The sequence below is a fragment of the Microtus ochrogaster genome, chromosome 5, assembly GCF_000317375.1.
Source record: "Microtus ochrogaster isolate Prairie Vole_2 chromosome 5, MicOch1.0, whole genome shotgun sequence".
NCBI classification, from domain to species: Eukaryota; Metazoa; Chordata; class Mammalia; order Rodentia; family Cricetidae; genus Microtus; species Microtus ochrogaster.
The window spans coordinates 33,310,586-33,332,978 of record NC_022012.1 but is presented as its reverse complement, the minus strand read 5'-3'; the positions used below and the strand labels follow the sequence as shown (position 1 = coordinate 33,332,978).

The following is a 22,393-nucleotide window of genomic DNA, read 5'->3' as shown; positions in this document are numbered from 1 at the left end:
ACTCATACAACTTTTGAGTATATACTCAAAAGACTTTTCATTCTACCACAAGGACACTTGTTCAACCATAATCATTGCTGCTCTATTCATAATTGCCAGAAACCAGAAATAATCTAGATGCCCATCAACTGAAGGATGGGTAAAGAAATTATGGGATATTTAGACAATGGTGTATTACTCAGCTGTTTAAAAAAATGACATCATGAAATTTGCAGACAAATGGATGGAACTAGAAAAACAATTATCCTGGATGGGATAACTCAGACCCAGAAAGATAAATGTGGCATGTATTCACTAATATGAGGGTATTATCCACTAAATGGATGATAACCAACCCCAAATCTATAGACCCAGAGAGTTTAAGCAGAGAGAAAGGGGCTGAGGTAGGGGTCTGGACACGTGGATCTTCCTGGGAGTGGAACATAGAATGTTTCTTGTGGTTAGATGGGGACTTGTGTAGGAGGTAGGAATAAGATAGGGAGGTGCTTGGGATATAGTGTTGGAGTGAATATAGGGAGAGAGAGAGAGCTTGTATTCAGGGGTATTTGAGGGATGCTATGAAAACCTAGTATAGTAGAAATATCCTAAAATATATGAAAGTGATATAAAGGAGGCCTCCAAATAATGAGGAGGACAGAGTTCTAAGTGGTCATATCTTGTCACAAAATGAGGTTTTCAGTATTCATAATAGGTAGCATTCAATTGTGTTGTGCAAAGATAACCTTCGAAAATCCTAGTACTAGCCAGGGTATTTCTAAGACAGTGGGATTGCTTTCCACAAACTAACAGCAGTGCTCCATTGCCAAGGACAACATCGGCACAACTCATTGAACATAAAGATTTCGAGCTGGTGCCTACATGAAGCCTTCACCCCTAAATTCTAGTGTCTTTGGTGCAGGAAGTTACTCTGTAGGCTACCAAAAGAGAAACATAAACACCAACCCTACCACAAAACCTTTGAGCTATAATATGCCCTGCCTTCAAGACATGCTAGGGCAATGGTGGCACAGAACTTGTGGGAATTGCCAACCAACATCTGATTTGTCTTAAAGACCATTCCACAAAGACAAAACCCATACCTGACACTTCTTAGGTGACCGAGAGCCAGAGACTAAAGAGCCCAAAGTACTAGGACAAAGGCAAACTCCACTGGTCTAATAAAATATTTTAAAAAAAGGATTGATAAAATGACTCTAAAAGATATTCTGCTACATGCAGAGACCAATACCTTATTCAGTCATCGAGAGGGAGAGAGAGGGAGGGAGGGAGAGAGAAAGAACTAGAAAGAGAGAGAGAAACTATCTAATAAAGTTGGATAACAATATTTCTACCTCTTATTGTTGACAAAACACAAATTCACACATCATTGCCTTCCAGATTACATAAATACATACCTAAATTTTAAATTGACATGTTTCTATTTAAAACCTTGATTGTCGAACTCATTAAAAATTTTACATGTAAGGATGAAATCATGCATTCTTTTAGAATCAAGTTTGGATTTATGGTTAACTATAACATTCTGTTTATTTGTATGTATTGTGCCACAAGTGTTCCTGAATTCTGTTTCTTACAACATTTTTGTCACATCTGCTCTGCAGAAGACTCAAGTCCCAGGCTCTTATTCCACTAGCCTGGAAGGAGAACTCTGCTTACTCTGCCAGCTTCTGACTTTTAGTGCTAGATACTACAGCCAGCCAACAGTGAGCAACAACACCAGATGTGATTGCTTCCCAGATGCTGTTCCCCTTTTAAGGCAGAGTGTGTGCCCCAGACCCATGGTTAACAGGAGATGGAAACCTCAAACAATAGAAGCACTGATGTATGTAAAGTCATTGATAATTAAGCCTGCCATAAGTACTCCATTTTCATGTTTGTTTGTTTGTTTGTTTGTTTTTGTTTTGTTTTTTGTTTTGTTTTGTGATTGTTACAGCATTTTCACCTGAAAAACAAATTGCTTGCTTTGCCAGCCCGCTGCAGAAGCCAGGCAGAGGGAAGCAGCAAGCTGTGAAATTCAAAAGCGATTCTCTTCTCTGCAGATGCTTTAGTCATGGTGTTGCTATGTTACAGAGCCAGAGAAGTGGGCGTGTCCTCCAGGAAAATTAATCTGCAGCTGTTTTCACTTTTCTTGACTCGCAGCACGGGGATTTCTGGGGAAGGTGAGTGACAGCCCTGCAGGTTCTGGGACCAGATCCCAGTCCCCTCTCTAGAAACATCCCGCCCCACCCCCATACTACCCCCCACCCCTCACCTAAAGACTGCCTTCCCTTCCCCCCTTCCTCCTAGGCCCTGCAGGCCCATTCTCTTTAGGGGCTTCAAACTGCAGCGAGTAAGTACTTGTGGGAGATTTCTGCGCCATTGGAAGTTTAGGGGAAACTTATCAGGCTGGAAGAATCATTTAATCATCTAGTAGCCTCTAGCAAGCCCTTCTCCCTCCCTCCCTCTCTGTCTGTCTGTCTGTGTTTCTATTTGTTGTTTCTGCCCTTCTCTTTTCCCCTCTACTTCCTTAACCCTTTCCACTCCGTTTTTCATTTCCGAAGTTCCTTTCTTTTCAGTCAGCTAATTTATCAGTTTTATGTAAAATCGTGCTATGTGTGGAAGCACAGCTTTAAGCCTCTGACCACACAAACTACTTGGAGCACTTAAGATCTTATGAAAAAAAAATCTCAGGAAAACTGACCTTTTTAAAGTAAATTTTCAGATACTAAAAATCAAGAGCAGACAAATTTAAGTTGAAATGTTGCCCCCCACCCCCTTATTTTGTTTGCAAGTTCTGCTCCCTAGTCCAGGTTTCCTCCATGGTTATCTTCTAGCTTCTGGATTTCCCATCAGCCATCTGCGGGGAGAGGGGGGGTGTGGCCAGCTGTTTCTTCTCACTCCCACCTCTGTCACTGCAGTAGCAGTGTTCCGAGGGTCCACACCAGAGCAGAAGCCCTCCATTCTCCAGCAGCGTCAGGGTCAGTACGTCCAGCCTGCTCACTCCTGGGCATACTGGGCCCACCACATACTCAAAACCACCTTTTTTTCCTGAGAGATAAAAAAAAGCCTTCCACATCAGACTGTTTATATGAGAACGGGTGGGGAACGGGTGGGAGGAATTTACTCTGAGGTTGGCCTCAGGAAATAAAGGGGTTTTATTTTGCTTTTCATTAGGTGATTGTGGTCTGCCTGTCACCTCTCTCAGCCACTGCCAGCCTGAGAGCTCTGCTGTCAGACAGTCCATCCTTCAGCTGAGCTGCTCCTGGGTGAGTCTCCTACTCCGATGCTTCCTGTCGCTGTGGTTATATATTCTTTTCTCTGGATTCAGGCCCTTTTCTGTGTCATTTAGTCTCAGTTAAAGGAAGCCCCCTTTCTCAGCATGTTTTCCTGGCTGCTCTGTGTTTTCATATGCTCTCATCTGTTGCAATTTGCTATCAAGTGACGAACCATTTTAATAGCCAGGCTTTAGTCCCCAGTTGATGAAGAAAAATGTGGAGAGATAAGTCAGAGTCAGAGCTGTAGATCAGTGGAGGGGGGGGGTGAGGGGAAGTGGGGCTTGGTATATCAGATGTGTGATCAGCTTGAGGATTGCATGTTTTCTTCTCTCTTTCTGTGTGTGTGTGTCTCTGTGTGGGTGTGTGTGCATATGCACACACTCCGTATGCAAAGCAAATGCTGTATCAGTAAGAAACATCACAACTCAGAATCGATTTGAAATTGTAATTTTAATTAGGATAGTTGGCTCAGGAAAATCATTGTCAAGTGCTTCAGAATCCTTGAAGTGGCTTCTCAAGGGCCTTTATTTTCCTAGCTGGTATGTCTCAGGGAAGGAGAAGGTATGCAAATCAACTGCCCTGGCACTAATGCATCAGCATCAAAGAACCAGCTGTCCTGAACATGCAGTGTGCTCCAGGCAGTGACACTGCAGCTCCAGGGAAAAGTACCCTTCTTGGTGCCTGCCATGCAGTGTGGGATACATTTTGTCAGGGCTGGAGAAGGAAAGCTAGGAGGTGATCACGTACAGAATTCTCTCATGGAAAATTTCAGGCCCATAGTTAGTGTTCCTGGGAAAACAGGGTTCACGTTCACGGGTTTGCAGTCTCTTTAATAAAAGATGTTGGTAGCAGGTTTAGAAGGAAGCTCAAGGACAGTTATATTAGAGTTGGAGGACAAAGAGTGGCCATCGGTGCCTTTTAATTTATGCATGTCAATGGCTATGGAATGGAAAGATAGGCCTTTCGAGAAACATCTAGAAAGGCCATACTGCAAATAAAAGCATGCTTAGGCCTTGCACTGGTATAGGAAAAAGACACAAAATAAGGCGAAGGAAAAGTTAAAACGTTTTGAGTTAGTATTCACATAAGCCAGCAGGTACTGAGGGCCTGTGTGAAAGGAGCTCTGTGGACTCCAGAGTGTGGGAGGGCTAAGGGGGTGGGAAGTTTATTTTCTCATTAAGAAGACAGTTGTTCCTCCTATCTCCTCAACTGTCAGCTTTCTGGAGAGGTTCCTGGCCAGGTGATTGACAGGCCCAACTGGATTAACGCTTAAGTGAAGGAAAATCATATGTAATGTATAGCTATACCCATTGCCAGAGAAAGAACTCAAATTTTTTCTTTTGACTGGAATAAAACATTTTTCCTTTAATGGCTCCCAACAAAGTCCTAGTACCTCCATCTTTTCATATTGCATGTAGTTTTAATCCTAAAGTAGGGTCAAGTTCATGCTTTCCTCTTTAATGTTATCAGAATATGGGTTCCAAAATCAGCCATGAGGGAAGGGGGAAGGATCCATCCTTAATGGACTTCAAGGCTGTTCAAATCTGGGTAGCTATCAAATTCTGAGACACAAACATCTATAGACTGTGATAAGGCCATCATGTAAATCATAACCTGGAAGCATGTACTCTGTCCATCTTTTTAAAACATAACATAGGATATCTTTTATAAATATTACAATATTGTAGAAATAAAAATAGAATACCTGTGTGTGTGTATGTGTGTGTGTGTGTGTTTGAGACTCTGCCTCCCTAGTACTGGGATTAAAAGTGTGTACTGCCATACCCATCAGGATACACTAGTTTTAAATTGATGCTATGTTGCATTACAATATTTTATATGTATATTTTTTAAAAATCTTGGAAAGAAAACTGGTGCTATATTTGAATTCTGACCTCCAAAGCAACTCACCCATAAGGAGTCTAAATGCAGGCATCTCTTGGATTTCATGCAGGTCTCTGAACAGTGTGAACCAAATCAAAAGCTCAGGTATTCATTGAAAAATAGAAACTATAACAGAAGGAGCACTGCTAACATCTGTCATCATGGACAAATGCCTTCTAAGGATATAGTCTAGTACCCAAGTCTGGGAAGCTCATCCATATGGATTGACATGTTTATATGATGGTGCCTTGGTTCTCATCTTAGAAAAAAGCATATTGGTGTTCAGAAGAGCTAAACTTTTGGTGCCTGTTCAGTATGTATATATGTATTGGTCACACTTTTGAGAAACTGCAATTGAAAACAGCCTCAGAGAGTTCCTGTTTGTGGGTACCTCAGGATTTCTAGATCTTCCCATCTGGGGTGCCCTTTACTACAAATTTATGTAACATCTCTGTCTCCTTCACTCCACATCGCTTCTTCCTAACTCTAAAACTGCTCCTCTGCATGTCTGCTTGCATTCTGCCAGAGAGACATAAGTGTTGGTATTTGAATGGTCGGCTTTAACCATTTAAGATAGTGTATAATGTGTCTTTCCACAGAAACGGTGTCAACATGGTGCGTGCAAGCGGCTTACTCACTGGCGTAAAGGACCCAGGTAAGCAAGAGTTAAGAGTCTTAATGCCAAATTCTTTAGATCTAGACAGGTCTAGCCTATGGGTCTGACTCTAGCAAATCTTCTGAACCTACTGAACCCTCATCTTTCCCCAGTTGCACTGAAGAGCATTGCTGTGACTCTGTCCATCAATGACTTTGTGGCTGGTGTCTCTGCCACCTTAAATTACGAGAATGAAGAGAAAGATCCCTTGGAGGCCTTCTTTGTGTTCCCCATGGATGAAGACTCTGCTGTCTACAGCTTTGAGGCCTTGGTGGATGGGAAGAAAATTGTGGCAGAGTTGCAGGACAAGTATCAGGTCTGAGGGACGCTTCATTGTCTCTCCTTCTTCTCTCCACAGAACATTCTCTTTAGACCAAATATAACAACTTAAAAATTCCTGCATCAAATGTTCTTTCTTTCATTTATTTCTAATCTAAATTATTTGAGACACAGGTAATTAGTCACACAGAGTGTAGCTCTGCCAGTGGTAGCAGCCATCAAAAAGCCCTCCAAAAACAGTATTGGCTTTATGTAGATCCTGTCTGTTCATTGGTTTCATCTTCATCTTATTTTCCTACCCCTTCTGTAATTCCTCATAGGCTCACAAAAGGTATGAAGAGGCCCTCTCTGGGGGATATCAGGCATACCTGTTAGAAGAAGACAAGTGCTCTAGGGATGTCTTTCGTTGCAACGTGGGGAACATGCAGCCAGGGTCAAAGGTGGCACTTACCCTGAAATATGTGCAAGAGCTTCCTCTGGAAGATGATGGGGCCTTGCGTTATGTGCTCCCAGCAATCCTGAATCCTAGGTATCATCTCTCTGGTGAGTACCTCTCCATTTTGAATACCTATCCGTGGTAACATATGTTCCGAAAGCACTGTAATGTTTGGGAGTGCTAGAAGTGATGACAAGAAACAGAATTAAGGTTCTTTCTGTAGAGCAATCTGTGGACAGTTCCCTGGATCTGAAGACCCCAATAGTCCCTTTGGAGGACCTGCCATACACGCTCAGCATGGTTGCCACCATTAACTCCCAGCTTGGAATCAGGACAATCCAATCCAACTGTCCCTTGAGTTCCATTGACTACACTGGAGAGGACAAGACCTCTGCTCAGGTACATAGTGTCAGAGTTGTCAGTCTTCTGTGCCTTAGCTATTAACCTGGTTTTAAGTCACCCTTCCTGGATCCTCCTCACTTTCTGGGCTACTGCCTCTTTTACCTAACCTTTGTCCAATAACTCTTTCCATACTGCTCTTGGAAGCCTATAGTCCTAGATCTATTCTCAATCCCTGGAAACGATCTGTGGCAGTTCTAACATGGCTTCTCTGCTGGTCCACTGCTCAGGTTTCCTTGGCTGAAGGACACAAGTTTGACCGGGATGTGGAACTCCTGATTTTCTACAGGAAGGTGCACAGCCCCAGTGTAGCCGTGGAGATGGGGATGCCTGAAAGGGAAGCAGGTATTTTCTTCCTCACTTATAAGTCACCATCTAAAAAGGAGGACACTCTGCCTTAAATCTATCCTCAAAAATTTCCACTCTGATTTTTCTGCCACGTGACCAGGAAAGCATCGTTAGGATGAAATACTGAAAGTCCTTGCACGTCTATAACCAAAAATAGATTAACAAAGAATAACAGGATTTTGTCTTCTAGACGAACTTAAGTCCATTAATAAATAGTTGGAGAAAGAATGTTAACAAATAACTCATAAGAAAAAAATGCAAATGATGTACACATGAATTGTGAGCAGTCTTGAGAGATATACACTTCAAAATAGTTATATGACATTCTCCCTTCTCAAAAGAGCACACGTGTCCAAATCTGATAATATCTCATGCTTCGGAAAGTGTGTTGAAAAACCCAAGCCCATGAGAACAGCCCTAATGAAATTTAGGGGCCACAAAACCAAACATAAAGCGAAACCAAAAGACATGATTCTGGGCTGCAACTTGTCGTGGGATAGGAGTTGTTTGGTAGGGGATTCAAGGGAGGGTGGAATGGTGAGTGTGACCAGGATGTGTTATATGCACATATAAAGTCATCAAAACTAAAAATAATTAGTGAACACTAAAAGTATATATGTTGAAATTTTCTTATTTCAAAGTCAGCAGCAAGATTATTTGGCATTGCAGGAGAATTTGAATCAGATGTGTCAACATTCATGATAATTTAGAAAATTCAAATTTTTGAAATCTTAAGGAAACACGTATAATATGCAGAGGATACCCTCAGCATTTTCATAATATAAAATATTAGTAAATAAGAAAATATCACAAGGATAAAATTTACTCTGCCTTCAATAACATGCCTTAAAGTGTACTTATTAAAATAATACTCACTGCCAAATTGAAATAATTTAGAATAAAAATTCCCTAAAAATGCAAAGAAAGGAAGGAAGGAAGGAAGGAAGGAAGAAAGAAAGAAAGAAAGAAAGAAAGAAAGAAAGAAAGAAAGAAAGAAAGAAAATATGGCGGAATGGAGAGAGGGAGGCAGGGACAAATAAAAATCATGGTTTGGGCTTGAGTCTTCCTAGCTCACTGTTCTGTTCACAGTGAATGAGTGTATGAGCATGTGTGTGTGAGAGAGAGTTCTGGGAAGTGGATCCAGAGCCTTTCATGTGTTAGATATTCACTGCAACTGAGCTATATTCTCAGCACTCTTTTTAGTTCTTTTTTTTCCTTAAGAAAGGTCATGGACTCATTCTGTAGCTTAGATTACTTTGAACTTGCAATTTTTCTGTACCAGTCTCCCAAGTAACTGAGATTTCAAGCCTGTGTCAGCAAAGTGTTCTTGGGACTTTAGGATTCTTGAGTTTCTATTTGTCTTACAAGGTTCTTATCCTTTCTGTATAGATAGTTTGATGGGTGCTCCTTCTGCAATGGTGAGTTTCTATCCAGATATCCCAGAAGTGGAGACCGCAACAAAATGTGGAGAATTTGTGTTCCTGATGGACCGTTCAGGAAGTATGAAGAGCCCCATTAGTGGCCAGAACAGGTCTCAGCTGAGAATAGATGCTGCCAAGGTAAAAACAGCATATGTCTTTCCCATGAACAATATGCTCACAGAGGATGAATCTGTTGGGTTCTTTGGGGTGTGTTTGAGATGGAGGTATGTACCTTGTCTGAGTTCTCAGGCTTTCCTTAGAGTACAAGTTGAAATAAAGTGGCCTGACAGCCCACAACCTCCACCGTTGTAGAAGCATCTGTGTATGTGTGTGCCTAGTTACTCTATTCACCCTGCTTTCTCACCTTCAGGAAACACTGATTCTGCTACTGAAGAGTTTGCCTATGGGCTGCTATTTCAACATCTATGGATTTGGATCCACCCATGAGGCATTTTTTCCGTAAGTTTCTAGAAAGAGAGTTCAAGAAGATATACGAGCTCATCCAAGATAGGTATGAATTCAGTAGGTAGGAGTACTTGCCACCCAGCTTGGCAACCCAAGTTTGATCCCCAGAACTCATGTGGTAGATGGAGAGAATCAGTTCCCACAAGTTGTCTTCTGAACTCCCACACGTATGCTACCACATGCATACCACAAGCATGTGCACGCGCACACACACAATTTTGTAAAATCATGTAAAAATATATTTTAAAGGGAAGAACTGCAGTATGAAAAAAGTTTACCTGGGCGTGGGGGAGTTCAGAAAGAACTATTATTTGATGAGTTGGGGGTTTCTCAGCACCCCCAACTTGATGATGCTCTCATCACGTGACCACATGTGCTTGCTTCTTTCAGGAAGAGTGTGCAGTACACTCAGGAAACCATGGAGAAAGCAGTGGAGAAAGTAAAGCTTATGCAGGCAGATCTGGGAGGGACAGAAATTTTAACACCACTCCGGAAAGTTTTCAGGCAACCTCCTATTCCAGGACATCCCTTGCAGGTAAGAATTGGAACAAAGATAATAGAAGGGGTGGAGGGAATGAAAATTCTCAAGAATACATGTCCTGGAATGTCAGGGCAAGACTATGGAAATACTGTATGTATTTCAGGCTTCTGCTATATGGGAGAGGGGCACTGGTCCTGTGCAAACATTCTAAATGACCAGAGAACACTGGGGATTAGAAATCTCCTGCCTTTTTATAAAACAGGCACCAGAGACTTTAATGTAAATTAGTTAAGTTGTTTCGAGTTAAGTTCTATTCTCTTAATATGAACTTGACGCTGACCTGATGGGTATTCTGCTTTTTGTTTTGTGCAGGTCTTTGTCTTCACAGATGGAGAAGTTGTTGAAACTTTTAATGTAATCAGGGAAGTTAAATTCCACAGCAAAAGGCACAGGTAAATGGACAGTCTCATTTCTACTGGAGAAACTGAGTTTTAGCAAGGCGAAATATAACTAAGTATTACCTGATACTAGATACTTTTGACAATGATTGAAAAATTTGAGACTTACCAAGTAATATTTATTTTCTTTTACAAAGCTAAAGGCAATGCTTCAATAACATTAATTACATAGAAGACTAATTTGCCTATTTTTTTAAAAACTGACAGTAAATAGATCAATGGGTCATTTTACTTTTTTTCAACTCTATATGTTTTGTAAAAAGTAAAACATGTAGAAATCTGCCCAAATCATAAGTACTGGGGCAAATGAATGCACGTGAGCATACTGTGTAACTCCTGAGTGGGTCTAGAGCAAGAATAAAATAGAATAAAATATCCTTCCTCAGAGTATGTGAAGTTTTGGCAGATGAGCATTGCTAGGAAAGGGAAACCAGTTTCTTTCATAGCAGTGGCCACTGGCAGGTTGCCCACGTGCAGTGGATAGTCCTACACCCATGCATATGTGATCAGAACTGGCTAGACTCATTGGGCTATAAAAAGAAGGCATGGAATTGGTAGGGGAAATGGCTGAAGCAGAGGGTCTAAGAGGATTGGAGCAGGTAGTGAAGTGTGAACGTGATCAAAATATATTATATGCATATTTGAAGTTCTCAAGGAATGAAAGGGCAATATTTATAAATCTTCTATAGTTTTCGAGTGGTTTAGAAAACAGTACCTAGCATTTCCATGAACAGAGCCCACACTGAACCTATGCTATGTATTTAATTCATGTAAGTCACACTTACTTAGCTATTTACTTAATAAATTGCTTACTAAACGAGGTGATCAATTTACCTTTCTAAGCTTTATAATTCTTGAAAATTGAGAAAGTAATAGTGTTTATTAATTAGTTTCCTGTGATTGTTGAACTAGTAAAACTACATAAGCGTCAGGGATTGTCTTGATACAATTTAAGTATCATGAAATACTTGCTTTTATCGTTTTCATTGGTATCTACATGAAGCACTTTAGTGAGTTCTAGGCAAACAGTCTAACACTAAAAGCTCTTGATTTGATTTTATACACAAAGATAAATTATAGTTTTGATCCAGATTACTGTTGAAAGATTTCAAAGTTGCACTGCAAAGATCATGGTGGACTGTGTTATATAGGATGAGAAACCCCAGGCAGTTCCCTGTCATTAAGACTTGGTCGTGAATTCTACATAATAAGATCATTAATCTCAAAACTGGTGTCACTGTGAGCTATGACTTATGCTAACCCAATATAAAGAGAACAACAAGCAGTCCTAGTCTATAGTGTGTTGATTTACAATGGAAATTGTTTTGTGCCATCTAAAATGCTTGTTTGTTTTACCAATAACATATTATCTGTGTATATACTGTTCTACTTGGGAAATTAAACCATGGATAAAACTATTTGCAGTATCAGGAAGGTGCTGTTGACGATATATATATAGATAGATAGATAGATAGATAGATAGATAGATAGATAGATAGATAGATAGATAGATAGAAAGAAAGAGAGAGAGAAATGTGTATTTAGAAAGTTCAGTTACAGGATATGATTTGGACAGATTTTTTTCATTTTGTGCTCTAGATCTTCACATGAAAAATGAAATATTATCTCAGGAGATTTTAGATAGATAAATTATATCATAACTATGGAATATTTTTATGTTTCTTTAAAATAGAACATATTCAGTGAATGACAGTTATTCTTAGTACATTGTGTTGTGTAATTTCTGATAATAAAGCATTAATTTGATAAGCTGACCAACTTACGCCTTTAATCTCCATCTTCTTACATTCACAGGTGTTTCTCATTTGGTATTGGAGAAGGAGCCTCCACCAGTTTAATCAAAAACATTGCCCGGGTGTCAGGGGGAACTGCAGAATTTATCACAGGCAACGACAGGATGCAGTCCAAGGTGGGGGGCACACTGTGTATAAAGAGTGGATAATATGGGACATTTCTTCAAGGACTGGTGTTCAGCTTACCTGATGTCTTCAATATTTAGCTCATATTCGTAGTGGGGGAAATTCCAGCCTGTGGAAAGATGGCCTACTCTAGTCCTTTTATGTCTAAGCTTAGAGACGCACTGCTGAGCATTGAGGATTTTGTGTTGAAACCAGAGATAGACTAAGAGCTTTGGTTGTCTTACCTAAGAATCCAAGTATGTTCTTCAGGACCTCTTTTAGTGTTATAGCCAACCATCGCTGCAAAGGATATCAAGCAAAGGAGAAGGATCAAGTATGCTATATATAATAAAATCAGTGACTTCCAATTGATGTACTGGTTTATTAGTATTTCTAAAGAGAAACCATCTTTAGGCATCTGTCTACGCTTCTGTCTCACTGATAGCATCTTTACTAAATCTTTCACATTTATGTGTTAACTTGAAATCACAAAGGAAGAGCAGAAAGGCCATTTCTCTGTATAGCAGTAGGAATTAGACAAACTATTCATTATGGCTTATGATCCCAATGTACTGTAAGTCATTAGTAACACCAATCACTACCATTTCTTACTTACACTGCCTCTGCCCTTTCTCTTCCTGCAGGCTCTTAGGTCCCTAAGACGTTCTTTACAGTCTGTAGTAGAGGATATCTCTCTGAGCTGGAATTTGCCTCCTAACCTGTTTGCACACATGCTATCTCCAGAGCAAACTGTTATCTTTAGGGGTCAAAGGTTAATCATCTATACCCTGCTGGTTGGCCAGATACCGGTGAGTGCACAATATTGTTCCCTTTTCTCATGCAGCCATGGCCCTAGCAGATTCAGTAAATAAAGTTGGTAGTTTTGAATTTCAGCAGGTTGTTGTATTGACTAACTGGAACTGGCCAAGCATTCTCATCATGCCAGGTTTCTGCTCCCCTGAACATGTGGTTTCTAGATAGAAACTTGGATGTGTTAAGTTGGGCGGAGGGGGGGGGGGTTGAAGCTTACATTCTCACCATCTTCCTAGTGATTTCTCTCTCTTATTTTTCTTCTCTAATTTATAGCAGGAAGAGGCTACAGGTGAGGCCTGTCTCAAATACACTCTTCATGGCAAAAGTTATGAGGAAAAGGTGACATTTTCTCTACAACCCAAGACTGACGACAAGTGAGAATTGTGTTTTCTTTCCTCTTCCTTCTTTCTTTATCTTTGATGCCTGAATTCCTTCTCTTTACCCTGAACCCAGTTGTGTCCCTACATTCATATTTTGTTTCTTGCCCACTTATTTCCTCCACTTTTCTCTCACAGTCCCTTACTTCTGTGATGTGTAACATTTAAGATTGCCAAATAAAAGGCATGTGGGTTTCCGCTTACTCTCAAAATATTTTTTTCCTTTCAGCCTCACCGTTCATCGTCTTGCTGCAAAGTCCATGATCCAGTCCAAAGACTTTGGCTACAGAGAGACAACACTGGTACTTAGAAGAGATGTGTTGAACATCAGTTTAGAGTCTGGAGTCATGAGCTCCTTCACAGCCTTCGTTGCCATCAACAAGGAGCTCAATGAGCCAGTCCATGGGCCCCTGGTTCATAGGGAGATTCCAAGGCCGATTCTCTTTGGAGGTTCCTCTACAAGGCCAAGACATTCTTCTGATGGTAAGTTTTATCCCTAAATACTTCTATACATAATAAGTTTTGACATTCTGGGAATAGTATGTAAAGAAAATGTTTAAAACATCCTTAAGTTTCACTATATGTATTGATATATATCAATCAATCAATATGTATCTATATATGTGTATGTGTATATATGTATGTATATCAATTGGAAAAGATATTTGAAACCAGGTGTTGAGAAAAGAAACAAGGAAAATTTAAAATGTTAAAAATGCTTATAAACCATGAGAATCAGAATTTAAAAGCTCTACAATGATGGCTAATGACTGAGACAGTGTGAAGGATGAAGAAGAGAAGGCATTGAGCAGGAGTAGATTTGAAAGAGTCACTGAGTACACTTGTAAAATGTGATGCTCAGAGAGAAATATGATCATTTGTTCAGGATAAGGGTATCTTTAAAACAACTAAAGACAATCATGATCTGGGGAACTTATTTTAGCAATGCTCATTAATTTTGTGAATAAAAATTAAATGGATAGAGCTTTGGCTTCATTGCCAAATTAGGGTTTTTGCCAGATAGCTGTAATAAAGAGGAAATTACTGATGTGAATTTAAGTAATTAAGTGTGTGCAAAATATTGGGTTGAATAAAAAACAAAGGTGGTAGGGAGGAACATGATGTTAAAGGGGGAAAGTAGAAAAACAAAGGATTTATGTAGTCTAAAATGTGGACAGAGATGAAATATAATAGTCACTAAGTTAAAACACTACACACACACTATATATATGGATTATCTATATATATGTATTACATATATAAATTCTAATTAATTGTTTGAAAAGTAGACTAATGCTGAATGATGACAAGTTTGTCATGAGTGAGGAGATTGGCACCAAAGTAGAATAGAGGCAAAGTCTCTGGATTTGAGGGAGTCAGGTCCAACTACATTAGGATGTTTTATTTCAACTTGATGGCAGAGGTCGAAATTGGTTGGAAGTCATTATTCTGAGTTTCAGATAGATCAGTGGATCACAGGAAGTAACAAAGAAGGCTCAAACATGAAGACAGATGGAAGGTAACCCAAAAGAGGAAGGAAGTATGATGATTTGGGCCTGAACCCTGAAATTCTGACTTGGATCAGAGGCTTCCAACACCTCTCCTTAACCCTATCCTTACTGATATTGTCCATGGCCAGGGCATTTGGGGAGTGATAACAATGATATGGGAAGAATAAGTTCACTTCATGTAAAGGGATGGTAGAAAGGAGCTCCCTGGGATGAACCAAAAGATGGATGAAAGATCATTTTTGTGTGTGTGTTGGGGGTTTCAAAAGGAAGAAGGTAGAAAGTAGAGAGGGTCAGAGAGTACACAAGAAGACAGCACATGGGAAAAGAATGAAATACATAGGTGCCTACTGAAGCTGAAAGAGATGGTACTTCTGTCTCAAATCATCAGATCTCACCATCTTCTTCAGCTTTGGAGACCATGAATGCTACAATGTAAGGGTTTGGACTTGTGCCTTTCAGGTTACCCCAAGGTTTTACCCTGCGCCAGTGCTCCTGTATCTCAGCCTCTGAGGAGCATACACACAGGTTTCTGTGCAGTCATGGCACAAATGCCTCATGGTGAGAATCCTTTAAGCTCAATGTATCGTAATTGTCCCTGCAGCCTCAGTGAGCTTTTTTCCAGGAACACTGTCTTACCAAGGTTTGTCTCTCACACATCCATCTAGGCGTAGCACCTCAGCCTTATTATAGCCAGAGCACGAAATGCGTGATTCACACAGATACTCGCCCGGAGCTGCCCAACATACTCAGATTGCACGCTTGCTCACAACAAGGTGAGCAAGACCTTATTTTGTTTCTTTGATCTATGGAGATTAAAGTACCAGTCTTCCAAATCTCCTTACCAGGAAATCTACTGGGAGCACTTGAGAGCAGGTAAGATTTGGTCCAGTACCTGTACTTGGCATGGTCAGCCCAGCTCCATTGAACTACAATATAGGGTCTTTAAACCTCTAGTGGGCTCTAGAGTATCTTTTAGACTAACAAACGTCTCTTTGCCATCTCTTTCTATGTACATACACTCCCTGTAGGCAGGGCCTCCATAACTGAGCTGACATCTTATTTGGTTCATTCTGCCCTGACCAGGCAGGGCATGAAGATATATCATGAGGATATCTGAAGGCTGGTTTTCTGCAGCACTCTTGCTATTACATGTCAATGAATTTAGAGAGCCACTCAGGCAGGGAATAAAAAAACAGTATAATTTGCAACACTTTATATCTTTTCTTCTTTTCTTAAAGGGAGTATAGAGCATACTGTTGCCCAGCTGATCCTTCTCCAAAATGCAAATGGTTCCTGGGATATGAATGAAGATTTAGCCAAGGTTCTAGGTGTTAGCTTGGAAGACATAACGGCTGCACACCCTACTGAGGTAAAATCCAAATAAAAATCAAAGAAATTGGTATTTGTTTCTAATATTGCTAGTAGTAAAATTTGCATGAATCAAGGTCCCCTTAAGATAGAAGAATATGAAGTCATATGGACAAGACTAGCATCTAGTATATAGAGATTGACAGTTTTTGTGATTATAATGGAACTGTAAGAGCAAGAATAGACTAAAATTAATATCAAGTCCATTCAAAGGGTAATGGATGACAAAAGAAAGCTCAAATTTTCTTCTGCTTCATTCATATTCTATTATGTTCATATATATTTATATGCCAATTTTTTAGCTCTAAAAATAAAAAAATTATCTAGCTAAGCAATTAGCATACGTGCTGTTACTTGTTCCTCACATCAGTCAAGTAGAGAAGTTTTCTTTTGTGTTGATGTTTATAGATGAAAAAGATGAATATTACAGACCCTGTCTGCCAGTGGTGGGTAGAGCTAAAATGATGTTAAGTCTGTGTCTTAAGAACCCTTAATAATAGTACCATTATGGTTTCACCTTCAATCAAAGGATATGGCCTACACTTTCCTCAAAGTTTATTGAAGTCACAATAGGCTGACCAATTAATTCAAATGTGTTGAATTATACCTTTTTTGTTTGTTTGTTTGCTTTTCTTTGGTTTTTCGAGCCAGGGTTTCTCTGTGGTTTTGGAGCCTGTCCTGGAACTAGCTCTTGTAGACCAGGCTGGTCTCGAACTCACAGAGATCCACCTGCCTCTGCCTCCCAAGTGCTGGGATTAAAGGCGTGTGCCACCACCTCCCGGCTTGTGTTGAATTATGTCATGTGGATAAATTACACTGAAAATTGTAAAATAACTTGATAAATCATCTAGCTGGTGAGAAATCCTTGAAATATAGGACAAATTGCAAAAACAACAAAGAGTAAATTATATTCTGAATAATTTCTTAACCTGGAATGTGACGAAATAAGCTTCACTTAGTGTCCAGCCACCTTGTCCAGTGCGGTATCCACTAGCGGCACATGGCTGTGATGTCCCGGGAATGTGGCTAATGGAAAAGGAAGCCACAGTTAAACTAAAGTGCAGCATGCTTGGCACATAGCTACTTCATAGTACCAGCCTCAAAATACACACAGATTATTACTTAGTTTGAAACTACACGAGCAACGGAAGGATACAGTTCATGGGTATTTACAGCTCATGCTGGGCAACTCTAAGGCCCTGCAATCTGAAGCCCTCAAAACAACAACAACAAAATGCTACAATTATTGTGCTGTTTATTTTTAATTTTAAAAATGTGGGTATTTGAAGATTTTAAAGAATGTGTCTAGCCTTGTGTTTTTATATGAAAATTCTGGTTTAGAAAGAATAAAAAGGGTAATTTACAAAAATTAGAAAGATAAAGGTATCAAGAGATTTTAGCATAGATTTATTGAGCACAGCTCATATGAGATGAGCATCCCCTTGTGAAGATGGCAACCAGGCCAAGAATGAAGAGAACAAGAGAGCTGGTGTATAATATTGGAGTACAAGAGACTTTATGGGAAAAATAAGTATCTGGATCAAGTAAAAACTCACTGGAAATTTGTAACACTAAATAGTGAATCTATTTAAAATTGTAATATTTTTTAAAGTATTTGAATATTTTATTTGAATTTTTTTTTAAATCCACCAAGTTCTGCGTTTTTGTATGTTAGTATTCCCAATGAAGATTCTGATGAACATGTGGGCCCAAATGTATTGGAGGAGGCTGCTTGTTGGTTGCCGGCCACCCAGCTAGCTTAGACCCAAAATAATCACACAGAAACTATATTAATTAAATCCCTTCTTGGCCCATTAGCTCTAGCTTCTTATTGGCTCATTCTTACATATGAATTTAACCCATCTCCTTAATCTGAGCGTCACCATGAGATTGTGGCCTACCAGCAAAGTTTCAGCACATCTGTCTCTGGAGGCGGCTCCATGGCATCACTCTGACTCCACCCTTTTTTCTCCCAGCATACAGCCTAGCTTTCCCTGCCTAGTTCTGTTCTTCCCTGCCATAGGCTCAAAGCAGTTCTTCATTCATTAACCAATAAGGGCAACACACAGACAGAAGGACCTCCCCCATGACAAATGTCCCTATGACAGAACAAAGAGATAAGCTATGCAGTAGATTCTTGATAGGAAAATTAATAGAAAAGCAGGTCTGGGATCCAAAAGTATTAGATAAGATAATCTCGATTTGATTTCTTAAAATGACTACAACATATAGTATAAATAAAAGCAAATATAGATATTGGTTCGTAATTCTCACCTATACAAGGAGAAGAAAGACACAAAGTCTTGCCAGAAGTTGCCTGTGAAACCAGACATTTCAACTGGCTGATACACATATCAAGATGGTTGGTGGAGGCCACAGGCTGACCTGTAAACCTAAATGCTTGGACTGTGACCAGTGAATTTCACAAATATGTTCACTTCTGGGTTTTTAAAGAGTATACTTTAAAAACTACTATGATCTCTTAGACAAGGATAACAAACCTGACATTCTTATGCTTCCTTGAGCAGCTTCTCTAGGGAGGAAGCAAACTAACAAAATGACATCATTCAAAGAGGACAAGGTAGCTACTTCTGAATGTAGAGAGTCACACTAAAAGCAGGAATGTTCATTGACTTGCTGAGTCTAAAAACTGAAACTTTAAGAAAAAGTGGGCAAAAACTCATGGGTGATACTGTTTTTCTGAAGTTTTCAATTCAATAATGTAATTAGTAGAAACTCATTTGGTCTTTGGTCTCACCTCTATCATTCACTACACTAGATAAACCATTTCACTTTTGTGTGACTTTTTGCTATTGTTTTGCAACTATTCAGTTGACATTTTTTTTTCTGTTTGTCCTTTCATGTGGAGAAAGAAGAAGAAGATTCTTGTAACCTAAATATTTTATAATGACACTTCTTTATGTATGTTCCTCTCTGGGCACAGTGGGACCGTGCTCTTCAGAGGCATTTAATGGGCTTCTATGGCTAACCTAGTGCTTGCACTGGAATTAAGACTAGAGACTTTTCCATCTTAAGACTCCCTGGGTTAGTAATCTGATAATCAGGGAAAACATCTGACATACTAAATGCATGTTGGGCATCAAAGGGAACCAAGAAACTATGCAGCAGCAATTTGGGGGATATGGAGTGGGGAGCAGGGGAATTTCTGTATGTGTTCTCTTGAGAGACTTCTTGCTCCATCCTGGGCATCAGGGAATTTCCTGTCTGGGCAGGTACTGGAACCCTCAGCTTGGGCTACAATGCTGGCTGTGATCTGGCTGCATGCCAATGGCAAAGAGTTGAAGTGTGAGTGGAGCCTTCTGGAAAGAAAGGCAGTGGTGTGGCTCCACAACAATGCAGGTAGGAGCACAGCCTCCACCCCTTCTCTTTCTCCCTTCAAACCCGCTACTGTGTCTCCAGGCCTGGCAGAGAGTGAGCCCAGAGGCCCTGCATGCACCTCCCCCATGCTGACTGGGAGCTGTTCTACTTCCTTGTCCTTCTGTGGAAGAATCTGGGTGAAATGTGTCATTGGGGGTGGACAGAGATGAGTATAGAGGGAAGGGACATAGATGGGGAGACAGGAAGGACAGAGTGTAACAGTAACTGTCCTTTTTAGCTCAGTACTGAGATGAATCTCAATAATCCTGGACTGAGAACAGATACTCCTTGGGCATTTATGGTCTCCCTGCTGCTGAAAGTTCTGAATCAGAGTAGATTAAAGGCAAATTGAGTTAAGCAGAAATGAAAAGCCAGGAGGGAAGATAGTAGGGATGAGGGTGATGACTGGGGAGGCTGAGAGAGGTCAAGGAGAGAGAACCTCCTTCCTAGCTGCTATCCCAAAGCCCTGACTCTTGTTCTCTTCCTCACAGTCCGTGGCTTCACCAATCTTATGCGTACTGCCAATAACTTGTTGAAGACATCTGTGAAATCCTCGGTCTTCACTTTAAAAGACTGAGGCCCAGGAGAAGGAACTCTGTCTTTCTGCCTCCTGCCAAGTCCTTCACCTTCTCTTCTGCTAAGATGAAGTTTTGTCTTGAGTATTTTATGGCCTGTATCTTACTATAAAAGTGAAGGATGAGCATACTGTTTTGACTGTCTGTGTTCCAGCTCCCTCTGGATATAAGTGTCAGTGTCTGTGTGTCCCCTCTGACAAGCGCTGGTAGCCATAGAAACTATTTCCTGTTCTGGAGTAGTTGAGAACATGTGCATGTAGTGATGTTTCTCTCTGCTTTTCAAAACAGCTTACACTCTGGTCTAAGGACTGTGGCTCTGCTGCTAGAGAATGCCTGGATTAAATAACTTTCTTCTTTATCCCTTTCCTGCTCCCCTTTTATTTTATCTGATATATATATATATATGTAGTCAAAGATGATTTGAGCTTTCCCCTTTCCCATGCTTGAAAGAAGTTGGAGATAAATTGAAAACCAGCTTCAGGGGCAATGTAACTTCAAGATCACAGAGACTCAAGGTTTACATTTTGCCCATTGTTACCACTGGGAACATTCTTGACACCCCTTTATTGTTACTCTGTGCTCCATACCTTTCTTTTTCCTGCCTAAGTGATTTGAGTTGAGTTGTATTTGTAAATAGATGTCCATCCCTAATCATTGATCATCCTGAAAGAAGTTGGTAATGAAGTCGTTAGAGCTAGCTTTAACCCATCAGGTCCATGAGCCTGGTTGTGGCCTTATGTACACAGAATTAATGTAGGTTGTGTTGAGACCTGAATATAGTTTTGTTTTCAGCCCATGAAGAGGGCGGTTCCGCTGATCTCTCAAACGCTCACTTTTCACATGCCCTATCCTAGTAAATGAGCTTACTCCCCAGATTACTGTTTTACCAATATTAAAATGTCTATTTGAACTGTGACTTTGCTGTATTGGTCGTTTGTTGATTGATTCAGTGAAGAAATTAGTTTTATTAGCCCATTTTCAGCACCAGCATTTTGGATATGTCCACTTTTCACACAGTGTTTATTAATGCTACACTGGGGGAGGGGGAGGCACAGTTTGTAACTTAAGCCAGATTGCACTACCTGTCCTCAATAAGACAATTTTAAAAAGCTAAACTAATGGTAGGAAGTAGAATAAATTATTTATTTAATGTAGTTACACTGAGAAGAGGGAAAAGAGATCCAGAGATCCTCCAAGCCCAACTAGCCCAAGATTTTCCCAAGTTCGTTATCTTAAGCGTCCTCAAGAGGGGTTAAAATTGAAATAAAGGGCCAAGGACATGCATATATAAGCAGTTCTTGTCATGGTGTGGTGGTACCCATTATTGAAACATCACTGTTTGGGTTTCAGTCACATCCTGTAAGGTGGTCTGACAAATTGTTAGAACTGAGACCTCTTTCCTCAAAACAATCTTCCACTCTAGCTGCGGCCTTTCCCTTCTTCCAGCATAAGATTTGTAGGTCAGTTCCCATTTCTTTGGAATCAGTTGTTTGTTAGTCTGACATTCAGATTGGGAGATATATTTCTCTCCCACTCCTCCCTCCCCCTCCCCCTCCCTCTCCAGTCCAAAGAGCAGTCAGGGTTCCCTGCCCTGTGGGAAGTCCAAGGTCCTCCCCCCTCCATCCAGATCTAGGAAGGTGAGCATCCAAACAGACTAGGCTCCCACAAAGCCAGTCCATGCAGTAGAATCAAAACCCAGTGCATTGTCCTTGGCTTAACTGCTAGAGAAATTGAGCATGGTGGCATGTACTTGTTGTGGTACTTCAAATGTCAATAGCCCCCATTGGTTTATACATTTAAATACTTGATCAGTTGGTAGAACTGCTTGGGAAGAATTAGAATGTGTGACTTCATTGAAGGAGCTAAGGCACTGGGATTAGTCTTTTAGGTTTCAAAAGACACATGCCATTTCCAGTGTGTTCTTGGCCTCCTGATTGCCATTTGAATGAACTCTCAGCCGTTCCTGCCATCATATCTTCCCTTAACCATTATAAACTGTAACACTATGGAATCATAAGCCCAACTGAACACTTACTTTTATAATTTGCCTTGATCTTAGTGTTTTACCATAATAATAGAAAAGTAAATAAAAAACCTGTAATTCCAGCATTTCTGAATCTGAGTTAAGAAAAGAGCAAATCCAAGGACCACTAAGATATCCAGTAAGGGCCCATCCTAAATTATTAATTAAAGGAAGTGTCTACACATGAAGATTAGCCCTGAATAGAGTAAAACACACCACAAGGATTAAAAAATTGGGTTTGCATATCAGGGCTTCCAGTTTTGGCCAAAAGACTTGGGCTTCTTTGTACATTTTATCTAAATGAATTCAATGATGTAGTATCACAAAACTAGAATGAGGTATTTTTCTA

The 22,393-nt window shown here is 40.2% G+C and overlaps 1 protein-coding gene across 4 annotated transcripts; it reads left to right on the top strand.

Annotated features, from left to right (window-relative positions):
* The first annotated feature begins 2,045 nt into the window (after nucleotides 1-2,045).
* On the top strand, nucleotides 2,046-20,937 carry LOC101987738 (von Willebrand factor A domain-containing protein 5A). 4 transcript variants are annotated; one of them, XM_005347106.3, is made up of 20 exons: nucleotides 2,046-2,159; nucleotides 3,154-3,245; nucleotides 5,738-5,793; nucleotides 5,907-6,109; nucleotides 6,393-6,615; nucleotides 6,732-6,907; nucleotides 7,138-7,252; nucleotides 8,645-8,814; nucleotides 9,047-9,135; nucleotides 9,532-9,676; nucleotides 9,995-10,074; nucleotides 11,896-12,010; nucleotides 12,644-12,808; nucleotides 13,086-13,186; nucleotides 13,419-13,672; nucleotides 15,160-15,258; nucleotides 15,366-15,473; nucleotides 15,939-16,069; nucleotides 19,302-19,428; nucleotides 19,938-20,937. In XM_005347106.3, the coding sequence occupies exons 3-20, from the start codon at nucleotides 5,751-5,753 to the stop codon at nucleotides 20,021-20,023; spliced, it is 2,430 nt and encodes an 809-aa protein (XP_005347163.1). In that variant the 5' UTR covers nucleotides 2,046-2,159; nucleotides 3,154-3,245; nucleotides 5,738-5,750; the 3' UTR covers nucleotides 20,024-20,937. The 4 variants fall into 4 exon arrangements, with proteins under 4 accessions (XP_005347163.1, XP_026635061.1, XP_005347164.1 ...); XM_026779260.1 differs by lacking the exon at nucleotides 2,046-2,159 and adding an exon at nucleotides 2,311-2,329; XM_005347107.2 differs by lacking the exon at nucleotides 2,046-2,159 and adding an exon at nucleotides 2,872-2,957.
* The last annotated feature ends 1,456 nt before the right edge of the window (nucleotides 20,938-22,393 follow it).

Coding starts and splice junctions, on each gene's coding strand:
- LOC101987738 (XM_005347106.3), top strand. CDS start 5,751: ATGGTGCGTGCAAGCGGCTTACTCACTGGCGTAAAGGACCCAG. Junction 9,136..9,531: donor ACCCATGAGGCATTTTTTCC/GTAAGTTTCTAG, acceptor TGCTTCTTTCAG/GAAGAGTGTGCAGTACACTC. Junction 13,187..13,418: donor CAACCCAAGACTGACGACAA/GTGAGAATTGTG, acceptor TTTTCCTTTCAG/CCTCACCGTTCATCGTCTTG.